The sequence below is a fragment of the Hippopotamus amphibius genome, chromosome 17 (genome assembly GCF_030028045.1).
Source record: "Hippopotamus amphibius kiboko isolate mHipAmp2 chromosome 17, mHipAmp2.hap2, whole genome shotgun sequence".
NCBI classification, from domain to species: Eukaryota; Metazoa; Chordata; class Mammalia; order Artiodactyla; family Hippopotamidae; genus Hippopotamus; species Hippopotamus amphibius.
In genome coordinates, this window is record NC_080202.1 from 56,673,865 (window position 1) to 56,686,168 (window position 12,304).

At 52.7% G+C, this 12,304-nt stretch overlaps 2 protein-coding genes and 1 long non-coding RNA gene across 5 annotated transcripts in view; 1 reads left to right on the forward strand and 2 right to left on the reverse strand.

The window, feature by feature from the left end:
- Positions 1-5: 5 nt before the first annotated feature.
- On the reverse strand, positions 6-4,125 carry CDK3 (cyclin dependent kinase 3). The gene is made up of 7 exons (XM_057716802.1): positions 3,380-4,125; positions 2,959-3,036; positions 2,758-2,878; positions 2,490-2,660; positions 2,306-2,407; positions 1,832-2,035; positions 6-718 (listed from the first exon to the last, which is right to left on the reverse strand). The coding sequence occupies exons 1-7, from the start codon at positions 3,493-3,495 to the stop codon at positions 593-595; spliced, it is 918 nt and encodes a 305-aa protein (XP_057572785.1). The 5' UTR covers positions 3,496-4,125; the 3' UTR covers positions 6-592.
- On the forward strand, positions 1,165-2,599 carry LOC130840845 (uncharacterized). The gene is made up of 3 exons (XR_009050066.1): positions 1,165-1,362; positions 2,234-2,287; positions 2,487-2,599. It is a non-coding gene; the product is annotated as an uncharacterized LOC130840845 (long non-coding RNA).
- Positions 4,126-4,263: 138 nt separating the features above from the next.
- TEN1 (TEN1 subunit of CST complex) overlaps positions 4,264-12,304 on the reverse strand; it is a 29,023-nt gene continuing 20,982 nt past the window's right edge. For all 3 annotated transcript variants that reach the window (XM_057716803.1, XM_057716805.1, XM_057716804.1), the window contains 2 exons: positions 11,724-11,881; positions 4,264-4,652 (listed from right to left, as the gene is read on the reverse strand). In XM_057716803.1, coding sequence (XP_057572786.1) covers positions 4,531-4,652; positions 11,724-11,881 — 280 coding nt within the window. In that variant the 3' untranslated portion in view covers positions 4,264-4,530. The remainder of the gene's footprint in view (positions 4,653-11,723; positions 11,882-12,304) is intronic.

Consider the following 12,304-nt stretch of genomic DNA (forward strand, 5'->3'; position numbering starts at 1 on the left):
AAACCTCAGGAATACATCACTTTTATTTTCTGTTCTTAAAGCCAGAGGCAAACAAACGTTAAGCATATCCTAGGTGACCAGACAACTACTTAGAACACCTGACCCCCTCCGGGATCAGGAAAATGTCCTCTCTCCCTCGCCCGGCTTCCTGTTTAACTTGGGACCCTTAACTGGAACTCAACTCTTCCCCAAAACATTTTAAATCCAAAAGACCGGCCCGGGGGAACCCTTTCCCTCAGGGTCTGGCTCTGCAACTGAGGGCCAGGCAGCTGAAGGGCACTGGGAAAACCTTGCTGGTGGCCTAGGCAGACACCCTGCTCTCCTTGTCACCTGCTGTTCTGGCGCCAGGGCACCCAGCCTCTAACGGACCCCCTCGGGCACAGGTCTTCTGTGCCCCCATCTTGAAACTGCACTGGCAAACCCAACAAACAACACAGGAACTCGCTAACCTGCTGGCAGGACTAACCCAAACTCAGCCCTCTGACAGCTGATGCCAAACTGCTCTCTCTCTGGATGCATCCTCTTTCTTGGGAAGTGAGTGGGGAGGCAGGAGGGCAGCAGCTGGAGGGAGGCTTTGAGGCCTCACACCTTCTCAGCGGCAGAAATGCTCCAGCACACACTGGTGGGGGGCCGGGGAGGTCTCGGTGGACAAGAAGTACGGATGGGCAAGGGCCGCCTTGGCTGAGATGCGCCGACTGGGGTCGTACTGCAGGAGTTGCTGTGGAGGAAGGAGGAGGAGAGAGATTGGGTCCGGGGGTGGCCAGGGCCCCAAGCCCCAAAGCAGCTGCCTTCAAACCCAGAACCGCACGGAGCCACCACCTCCCAGCTTGAGAACCAGTTCTGGACACTCCCAGAATCTGGGGACAAAGTCTTTGTTCTAGTCCAGCCCTGCTGAGTCACCCCGCCTCCTTTCCCGCTACAGAGGCTGAGTCAGTCTCTCCCCTTCCTTAGGGAGCTCTCTAGGCTCCAGCCTCCTTCTAGTCGGGACAGACTTCTCTCCAGGTATCAGGAAGAGGGTGGAGCAGAAACACAAAAATCCCTAAACCCAGCCAGGCTGTGGAAGGACCTCCCCCCCGCCCCCGCCACTGCCTCAGAGTAGCCAGGATAGAGGGCCAGGAGCCTCGGTGGGAAGTCCACGCCATCCTCCTGGCACTGGGTTGGGAGATGTACACAGTCCTCCAGAAAGCTGGACACACAGCCTGAAGATGAACTTCCTGCCCTGCCTTCCTCTGACCCAACACCAGACTAAAGAGACAGAGACGCTCTGAGTCTTTGTGGGCAAGAATGTATGGCTCTGCCCGAGGCCCTCTGGGCAGCCCAGCCTCGGCCAGCCCAACGGGTTAAGAGGGTGCAACCGGAGAGGTGAGTGAGGACTGCGGTGGGGGCCGCGGCAGTGGGGAGCAGCTGGCTCTGAACAGCCTCGTGTGAAGAGTAAGCGCTGTGGAAGGCACTGTGGGGGTACTGAGATGGTGGGGGGTGCGGTCCCTGCCTGGGAAAGCTTACAGCTTAGATGGGGTAATAATGTCCACAAGAAAAAAATTACCAAAACACAAGGCAACTAAGACAAAGGGAACGTATCACAGCATAAAAACAAAGCTAACTAGAAGAGAGACGTTTTCAAAGGGATGGTGAACCCTGGACTTATTGTGGGAGAGGCCTCCAGCTGGAGCAGTCAGTCCACACAAGGGCAAGCCGACTCGATACAGGGGTCAGAAGGGAGACCAGCTTGGACTCAGCAAGAGGCTGGATGGCAAAGGGGACACTTCTAGTAAGAGCAGTAGCTGCCGCAAAGCAGCCTTTCTCACCCTCCCTGCCGCCCACCTGCACCTACCATGAGCAGGTCCTGGCCCTCTGGCTCCAGGTTGGGCACGATCTCCTCCAGCGCCTTCCTGGTCCACTTGGGGAAACTGCCCTTATAGTCAGGCAGCTGGGTGACTCCTGGCCACATGGCTTCACTGGGTGTCCCCAGGGTCCGAAAGATACGAAAGAGTTGGTCGATCTCAGAGTCGCCAGGAAACAGGGCTCTGCGGGTCACCTGGAGTGGGGAAGGGCAGAAGGTGTGGGGTCTACTCCCTGGTCATACAGCATCCAAAACCAGAAGAGGCCAGACCAGGGAGGCACCTTCAAGATATCTTTTCCAGGGCTGTGCTAAAAACCCTGGCCTTTTCTGGGAAAAGGCCTGTTTCCTCAGATCTTTAGCCATCCCAAACACCCCTTAATTCACTTCTAATAGGAGAATCAGAGCCGCTACTACCCACCACCCCAGGAGGACCCTGCCTGTGGCCACGTGAGTCCCTCTCTCTACCATCTCAGCAAAGATGCAACCAATGCTCCAGACATCCACAGCCGTCGAGTAGAACCTGCTCCCCAAGAGGATCTCGGGGGCACGATACCAGAGTGTCACCACCTGTGGGGACGAGAAAACAGCATCATTCAGGGTGGCTGGGTGCACGGGTGACCTCCCTTCTCTCCCCTCTGTCCCTCAGTACCTCGTGGGTGTAGGTGCGCAGGGGCACCCCGAAGGCTCGAGCCAGTCCAAAGTCGGCCAGCTTGATGGCCCCCAGCTCACTGATGAGCAGGTTCTGGGGCTTCAGGTCGCGGTGGATGACCCGATGCGAGTGGCAGAAGTTCACCCCCTGCAGCAGCTGGAAGAGGTAGCTCTGGAAGAGCGGGCGTGAGAAGGAGCTGGCTGAGCAGAGTGGCAGCTGGCTCAGCGGGCGTCCAATGGTCTCCCTGTCCTCCCCCCCACCCCGGTACCTTGACTAAATGCAGGGGGAGCTCGGAGCCTGGGGTGGAGTCCATGTACTTCTTCAGGTCCTGGCTAAGGAACTCAAATACCAGGTAAAGCTTCTTCTCGTTGTGCACCACGTCCAGCAGCCTGGCCAGGTGATGCCCGTCAGCTTGCGGCTCCCAGCCTGCCTGGGACAGGCCCACGTCCCCGCTTCTTCCCCGCCTCACCTGACGATGTTGGGGTGCTTAAGCTCTTTGAGCAGGGAGATCTCCCTGATGGCGGTGCTCGGGACCCCCTCGGTCTCCCTGGAGGAGAGGAGGGTACAGCGCTGGAGTCAGGAGCTGAGCAGGGCACTTCTGCCGCGGGGGTGTCACCTGCGTTCCTTACTCCCTAACGATGCCCCCCCCCCCCCCCAGCGATAGGGCACTGTGCTCCTGGGCACAGACCCATCACCCCCAGGGGCCTGGGGCAAAGCCTGGTCGGGGTGAGGACGAGTGAGGGCTGCACCTTTGTGGCCCCCCGTGTAGCGGGAGCACTTGGAAAAGGAGTTGAACACAAAACCCTGAGATGAGGGACGGACGGCGGGGAGCTCCCTGGGCTGTGGGTCACCCCCGGACCGGGGGTCTCAGAGGCCGTCCCGGCACTCACAGATCCAGCCTGATCTTCTTGAGGGCCACGAGCTGCCCGGTCTCCTTGTTCTTGGCCTTGTACACCACCCCGTAGGTGCCCTCTCCGATCTTCTCCACCTTCTGGAACACGTCCATATCCGCAGAGCCGCCCTGGAAACAGACGGCGCCTGGGGCGTTCGCCCCCACGCCCAGCACCCCCGCTGCCCCTCCGGCCTCCACGGCACAGCCTGCCCGGCCCCCACCCAGGCGCCCCGGGCTCCTCAGGCCTGTGGCCCCCAGGGCTCAGCCTGCTCTGCCTGCCAGGCCGCCCAGGCCCGGGCCCGGCTCCCACCGCCCGCCCCAGCCCCAGCCCCAGCCCCAGCCCGTCCCCAGGAACCTGGCGTGGCGCAGGGCTGCCCCTCGCCCAGCCCAGGCCGGGCAGGAACCCCCAGGCCCCAGGAAGCAGCTGCCCCTGAGCCGGGCTACGGAGCGCAGGAGGGCCCAAACGTCTCCTGCCCCGGCCCCCGGCCCTGCCCAGCCAGGACCCAGCCCCGGGGCGGAAGGCTGCCCAGAGGGGCTGCCCAGGGGGATCGGGGTCAGCTCGGGGCAGAGGTCAGGGGTCAGGGAGGGTTTCCGAAGCCACAGTCCGGCCCTAGGCCGCGTGGCCAGGGCGAGGGGCTGGGCCCGGCCTGTTTGGGGACGCTCGGCCTCCTGTGAGGGCAGAACCTCGACAGAGTGGCCCCCACTGCATCCTGGGCCCCCCCACCCGGTCCTGAGCGCCCCCAGCGCCCTCCCCTCAGGCCCCCAGCCCGGAATTCACCAGAAACCCAGGGCTCCTGCAGCCTCACTGCCGGGCGGTGGGCGGGCTGCTCCGGGGCTCCCCCTCCTGGCCCCTGCCGGCGCTGCACCACGTGCACGCACTGCTCTGTCACACCACGCAGCTTTATTCACGAGGACCTTCTAGAACCCTCCAGGACCCACACGAGCCCCAGCCCCTCCCCGTGCCCGGCCTCTGATCTCTAGGCTCCCATTTCTGGGGTGATATCGATGAACAACCCCTGCCCTCTTCTCTCCAGCTCCAGACAAAGGCTGTCACTCCGGGGAAGCTCCCGCCTTTTCTCTGCAGCAGCTCCAGTGTGTGTGTGGGCAGTGGTGGTGGGGGGGATTTGCCAGGAGCTGCCGTCTTGCTCTCTACTGGCTGCTGTCCCTCTCTCGCTGGTACAGCCTCTGCTCCCGGATGGCTTGTTCCAACAAGGGGAGATTCACTCCTTCCACACAAGTCAGCACCCGGGCCTTCACCAGGCAGCCTCCATCTGAAAGACACAGACACCAAGGCACAGGCAGTGTCAGTAACACCCTGTGGATGCATTCCCGCCGTTTCCCCTCGATGTGTTCACGGTCCTGAGTTTTGACAGAGAAGCTGACAGGGTACAGGTGAGAAGGATGGTTTATGGGATCTTGACAAGTTGTCTACTTGGGCCTTAGAATGCAGGCCCACCATACACTACAGGCACACGGCTGGAACTCAGGGGGCAGCCTGAAAATTCCACTTCTCCAGGGAGGAGGCCCAGAAAGATGTAGCCTCTACTTTCCTCTTTTGTCATCTTAATTCTTGCCAGCCTCTCTGTAGGTGCCAAGTGCCCAGACTTGAGGAGGGGTCTCAGTCACCACCCTAGTTCTCCATCTGTACCAAGGGAAGGGCCCCTTGGCATCGTGGGGTTCACTGGCATTGGAAAACGGGGCAAAGAGAACCCCATCTTAATCCAAGGGGACAGTCTGGCCATACAGGGGCAAGTCATCCCACCCTGGATAAGGGGCTAGGGGCGATTCTGGCAGATGCTGTGGTGACCTGATGGAAAGGTTTGTCAATGTCCAGGTGACACCAAATAGGAAGGACATCTGGGGTTTGCCCTAATGTTGGGTTTTTTTTTTTTCCTTCCCCACGAATGTTCTCTCTGCTCTCTGGGCATGTCAATGATTACGTTCAATGTTCTAGAACATTATCCTGTCTTCTTTGGATGCGGTTTTGAGATAGAGGCTGTCTCTGGTTAAAGTCTATGCCTCACTTTCTTTCTCGTCTAGGCCACTTTACTGATTTAACACAGTCTGGGGGCAGAATTCAGAGTTGGACTGTCTAGATTCCAGGAAGATGAACTAATTTGAAACATGAGGTTGCCTGTGTGTCATCAGCTTTTGTTGGCCCCAGTGCTGGACTGCAGGGGCTGCATGGCCTAGAGAGGGGTGGGCATGGGACGGTATCTGGGCCTGCGGATGGGTGCAGACTGTTGATTCTCAGCCCCCAGGCCTCTTCAGGAATAGCTGGCTCGTCTACACTGGTCAAACAGGATATTTGCCTAAACTTCCTTTGGTGCCAAAAGGTGTAGACCTTTTCTTGAGACACAGGTGGCCCTAAATAGTTTTCACAGAGCAGCTGCATGTGTTTGGGACGACACAGGGGGAGTAAGGACAAAATTAGAGAGCTCTAATTCTCAGTTAAAAATCTCAAAATAGGTCAAATGTTTCCAAACTTCCTGCATGAAGATTTTCTTAGTTATTGGACTTAATTTCTCAGAACTTTCCTTACAGTAATGCCTGTCAGCTCTTTCCTCCCTTCAGCCTGGGGAGGGATACAGATAGTGGAACATCTTTCTTTCTGTGAATGAAGAACTCGGCAATTTTGTTAGTCCATCTGCAAAAGGTCTGTGTGTAAATGGAATAAAAGAATGGCATTTGAAGTGTAAATGGAATAAAACAGCATTTGAAGAGTGCTGCAGGGGAGGAGAAAGGAGTTTATGAACCCAGAGATCTACTCATTTAGGGGAAGCTCTTCTTGCAAAGATAAAGGGAGAAGGGCTGAGGGAATTCCCTGGCGGTCCAGTGGTTAGGACTCTGCACTTTAACTGCCGAGGGCGTGGGTTCGATCCAGAATGCAGTGGGTTGTGGTGTGAGTCTGGGATAAGGAAGGGGTGATGTGGAAAACAGACTTTCTTTTAGGCAGTTTGGCTGTGGAGGGAGGTGGGTCACAGCTCAGTAGGGATACAGAGCCAAACTTGACATTACTGTTGCCACTATTTTAATATAGAAGAGGCTTGAGCGCTTTATATGCTGGGAGGGAAGAACCAGAGGTAGCAGGTTAAGGATTTAGCTGAGAAAGCAAAGTCCCTGCACCAGCCAAGACACGTGGGAGGAATTCCAGGCAGTGTCAAGGGCCTGGATGAGATAAGAGACCTTGAAACCACTGTGCTAGGAGTCCCTGGAGCTTTGTGACTTTTTCCATCAACAGTTGGGTGGGACCTGAGAGGGTAGGGATTGGGGTTTAATCAGGAGGGAGTGATGGAAGGCGAGGGGCTGGACCTTCTGGCAGGAAAGTGGTTGAAATGATAGCGAGGTCCAGCTGGATGGGAGAGAAGTTGGGAGAGAAGAGAGTCCAAAGTCTTCGGGTCCCGATGCGTGACGAGTTAAAGCTACCAAGCGTGGAACCTGACCTCAGGCAGCAGAGGCTGCGGTTCTGGGTGTGGGAGGCAGCAGTGGGGTAGAGGTGCGTGGTGGCAGAACTGGTTGCTGCAGAGGAGGAGGCGGAAGGCGTGGGTGACAAACCTGAGGCGCGGGCAGGATTCCGGCCCCGCCTCTGGGTTCTGGGATGGCCTGGGAGGCTCCATGTGCGAGGGCGGGGCAGGTGGGGGAGCTGCTGCCTGGGGGGAAACGCCAGGTTTCGGGCAAGTCCCGGAGACGGTGAGAGCATAGGAAGAGGGCTTGAAGGTTCGAGAGGACACAGGGAAGGCCTGTGAGGGCAGGAAACAGCAGTCAGGTGGACAGAAACCAGAACAGGTGGGATTCATGGTGAGAGCTCTAGGGCAGCCTCTTGCTGTAGGCGAGTAACCTTCAGCCTGGGATTCCACGCGGGCCCCTGGAGCAGAGCGGGGTCAAGGCTGCATCCTTACACGTCAATCCCTGCACTGGAAGCCCTCGGCCCTGCAGGCTGTCCCGGCCAGCTAGTGTCGGCACATGGCTGGGATTCCTTCTCTTTTGTGTGCAAACATTTCAGAAAGGTGACTTGAGGTGGCCTCTAGTCCGTCCTCGGAACTGCCAACAGTACCGTGGGGCAGGACCCGTGTCTGGTTGACCTTTGTGTTCCCACAGGACTTTGGACCTGGCCGGGGACCAGACACGCAACCCCAGGCTGGAGGTCAGCCACCCCTGCCAAGCTCAGCCCACACTCTGCCCTTCCTCCTCACCAGCATCCTTTCCTTGTGTCAGTCTAAAATGATGAGCATGTATTCTCAGAAATTAGAAACTGAGGGACTTGCCTGGTGGCACAGTGGTTAAGAATCCTCCTGCCAATGTAGGGGACACGGGTTCAAGCCCTGGTCCGGGGAGATCCCACATCCCATGGAGCAACTAAGCCCGTGCACCACAACTACTGAGCCTGTGCTCTAGAGCCCATGAGCCACAACTGTTGAACCCGTGTGCCGCAACTACTGAAGCCCATGCACCTAAAGCCCATGCTCCACAGCAAGAGAAGCCACCTCAATGAGAAGCCCACGCACAACGAAGAGCAGCCCCTGCTCGCTGCAACTAGAGAAAGCCTGTGCAGCTACGAAGACCCAATGCAACCAATAAATAAATAAATTTATAAAAAAGAAGAAAAAAGAAAAAAGAACCCACACTCCCATGCAGGGGACTCAGGTTTGATCCCTAGTCAGGGAACTGATCCCACATGCATGCCACAACTAAGAGTTCACATGCCATAACTAAGGAGCCTGCAAGCTGCAATGAAGGAGCCTGCTGGCCACAATGAAGGAGCCAGTGAGCCACAACTAAGGAGCACACATGCTGCAGCTTAGACCCAGTGCAACCAAAATAAATAAATTAAAAATAAAAAAAGAAATTCGAAATTGAGGGAATCTTTTTTTTTTAAGAAAGAAAAAAGAATACAGATTGTGATGAAAGATAATGAGAAGTGGTAAACTAGCCAAGCCTAGGCAGAATGCTGCTGGGTCTGAGGCTTGACTATTGAGGTTCCATTTTTTTTTGGGGGGGGGGGTGAAAAATACATCAGAGCGGTACTGTCTGTGCTCTCCTGGTGCATCACGCCAGAGGCACAGGACTGATCGGTCCGATTTTTGTAATGTTTGATCACCTCCGCTATGATGTTCCCGGCAAGGTTCCACCTAATGATCTGAGCAGCCAGTGATAACCATCGTTGCCTGGATTTATTATTTCCTTGAGGCTTTAAACATGGTGACTTTAGAATTTAATTGTTCCTCCTGCATGTATTCACTGTGATTCTTCTTCTCTAAAGAACTTTCCCTCATCCAACCATTTGGTTCCCCTGAAATACAAATCCATTCAGAAAAAGGCAGCATAAACTCAAGGGAAGGAAGAGCAGGTTTAATGCCACCAGGAGGAAGCAATTAGCTCATTCCAGACCCAAGTTCTCCAACAAATGGCATTAAAAAAAAAAAAGGGAAAAAAAGGAAGACAGAACTGTTACAGAGACTTGGGATATGTAACCCAAAGGCAACGCATGGACTTTGCCTCCTTTTAAACTAACTTTCTGTAAAAAGCCATTCTGGGGCCGAGGAGGGGAGAACACAGGCAAGGTATGTACTAGAGTACGTTAAAGAACAGCTAATCGTTTTGTTGGGCGGAATCGTGATAATGTTAGACATACACAGTGAGCTATTTATGGGTAAATGAAATGGTATCAGATTTGCTCTAAAACACATCAGCAAAATAAGTAAGTAAATGTGGGCACAGAAGGTGGAAATGAGGTTCCCGGCTGAATCTGGGTGACGGGGACGTGGAGGCCCATTCTATTTTCGTGCATGTATGATTTGAAAATATTAAATTTAAAACATCATATGGGTTGAATTTGTACTTTAACGTTTTTTCCATTTTGCTTCCCACAAATAATTCTAAATATCCTCTCCAGGTCCCGCCCTAGTCCTGGCCTGCTGTCCCACCTTAGTAGCAAGCCCTCTCTGTATCTGCAAGCAGACCTTTGAGTTCCAGATAGTGGGCAGTGGGCTCCTGAGAGCTCCCAGGACTCCCTGCCAGGGCGGGCAGTGCAGGAGGGAGCCTCAGGTGATGTGGGCAGCAGTCAAGTGGAAATAATTTACTGAAGGCCCTTTATCCCCATTTGCACCCCTCCTCCCGACACTTCTCTCAAATCAATTATGAGGGCAGGGACTCTGAGCTCAAAGGCTTAAGCCTAAATAAAGATTAACTTTTATGAAATCAAACATAATTAAAGTAAGCCCCATTTAATTACTTTTTTTCTAGTGCGTTTCATTCAGAGTTAAACACCACTGTAACGTTTAGAAAGTAAGTTGGTAGTGTAAATCGAGGAACGTAAATGTTCACATCCTTTAATGTAGCAATTCCACTTTTAGGAAACTACCCTAAAGAAATAATCAGAAAACGGACAAAGATTAGTACACAAGGCTATTAACTACAGCATGTTTAACATATATCTGGATCGACAGAAGATTTTTTAAACTGTGTTTTCCCTTTGGCTATAAAGCAATACATTTTCATTGTAAAATGCTAATAAAAGCATAAGGAAATAGAACTACCATATGATCCAGTAATCCCACTCCTGGGCATATACCCAAAGAAAACCATAATCCCAAAAGAAACTTGTACCATAATGTTTTTTTTTTTTTTTTTTTTGGCACACGGGCTTAGTTGCTCCGCGGCATGTGGGATCTTCCTGGAGCTGGGATCAAACCCGTGACCTCTGCATTGGCAGGCGGATTCTTAACCACTGCGCCACCTAGGAAGCCCTGTACCATAATGTTTATTGCAGCACTCTTTACAATAGCCAGGACATGGAAGCAACCTAAATGCCCATCAACAAATGAATGGATACAGAAGATGTGGCATATATATACAATGGAATATTACTCAGCTATAAAAAGGGATGAGATGGAGCTATATGTAATGAGGTGGATAGAACTACAATCTGTCATACATAGTGAAGTAAGTCAGAAAGAGAAGGACAAATATTGTATGCTAACTCACATATACGGAATCTAAAAATGGTACTGATGAACTCAGTGACAAGAACAAGGAAGCAGATACAGAGAATGGACTGGAGAACTCGAGGTATGGGAGGGGGCGGGGGGTGAAGGGGAAACTGAGAAGAAGCGAGAGAGTAGCACAGACATATATATACTACCAACTGTAAAATAGTCAGTGGGAAGTTGTTGTATAACAAAGGGAGTCCAACTCGAGGATGGAAGATGCCTTAGAGGACTGGGGCAGGGAGGGTGGGGGGGACTCGAGGGGGGGGCGTCAAGGAAGGGAGGGAATATGGGGATATGTGTATAAAAACAGTTGATTGAACCTGGTGTACCCCCCAAAAAAAAAAAAAAAAAAAAAAGCATAAGGAATCCCACAGTTCCACCACCCAGAGATAATTACTGTTAACATTTTGGTAAATAATATTTCAAACTTTTATGTGTATAAAAAATGTCTACTTAACAAAAATGAGATATGATAGATACCATTTTGTAAACTGCTTTTTCTTAGTTAAATACTATGACTATCTTCTCATGTCAATCGATATAAATTTACAACACCATTTTTGACGGCTGTATAATATTCTCCTGGCTGCATATCCCATAGTTTCTTTAACCTTTTAATGTACAGTGTACTTATAAGAGCAAAAAATAGAAACAATATAAATGTCTAATGCTTGTGAGAATTAGCATACACATCTAAATATAAAATATTACATAGCCATTAAATACTATATCTACAAAAGATTTTCAAGACACAGGGGAATGCTTATGATATAATGTTAAAGTGAAATAACCAGATGCAACATGTCATAGTTACATAAACCATGCGAAGGAAAATGGCACAGGGACAGCCAGAGAGGGAGGCCAAGAATCCGAGTACCTAGGTTTTAAAGGGTGACCTTCAACTCTCAGTGCCACAGAGATTCTCCCAGGTTGCTTCTGTTCCTTCCCTTGTGTTCTATTTCTCTTACCCTGACTTCTTGGCCTGTTACTCCAGCCCCAACCTCTCTGGGCCTTGGTTTTCTCATCTATGAAACAGCCATAAGATGACTCAGATTAAGGGCTGGTAAGCAGATTCAAAAAGATTGAAGCAAACCTCCTAGAACCAGGCCTGGCACGTTGTAGGCCTTTAGAAATTAATGTTTTCTCTCCCCTCTTTCTTGCTTCCCTATGGCAGGTCCACTGGGATCACAATCATGTCTGTTTCTCGTGAGTCTCTGAACTTGTGGGCTGATTTGGAAAGAACGTTAACCCCAATGAGGGGCCTCTGCTGTGTAAGAAGCCAAGCCCAGGCACCCAAAAGACTGCCCCACTCAGGACCCAGAGTGAAAAAGGGTGTGTGAGGCCAAGGCTTACCCTTCTGGTGCTCTAGCTCCCCAAGGACAGTGTAGAGGGAGTCCACCTGGGCTTGGAACGGTTCCACCAGCTTGGTACAGACGAGGATTGGGTGCTGGCCAGAGCTGTGCTGAGCCATCAGGGTCACTCGGGACTGGGTCATGTCGTAGCTGCACAGCCTGGAGGTCAGGGTAAGTGTGAGCACTTCCACCCACAGACAGAACCCCCCCAAAGCTCAAAAGGTTCTGGGAGGCGTACACATTCATGGGAAAATGGTCAGCCTCCCTCGGATCAGAGAAAGTAAAGCGGCAGCAAGAGAGGTTATTTCAGTCTACATCACTGAGGTATAAATCACATGCATTAAAAGGCACCTGTTCATTGACTGTTGACAGACACACACACTGCGTAGCCAGCACCGCAATCAAGCTTTGGTACATTTCCATCACCCCCAGAAGTCCCCTTGTGCCCCTCTGAACTGAGTCTCCCCATCTCCCACCCCAGGCAACCACGGACCTGCTCTTGGCCTCCACAGATGACTCTTCCTACTCAAGCACCTCATGTAAATGGAATCTTAACAGCATGTATTCTTCTGTGTCTAGCCT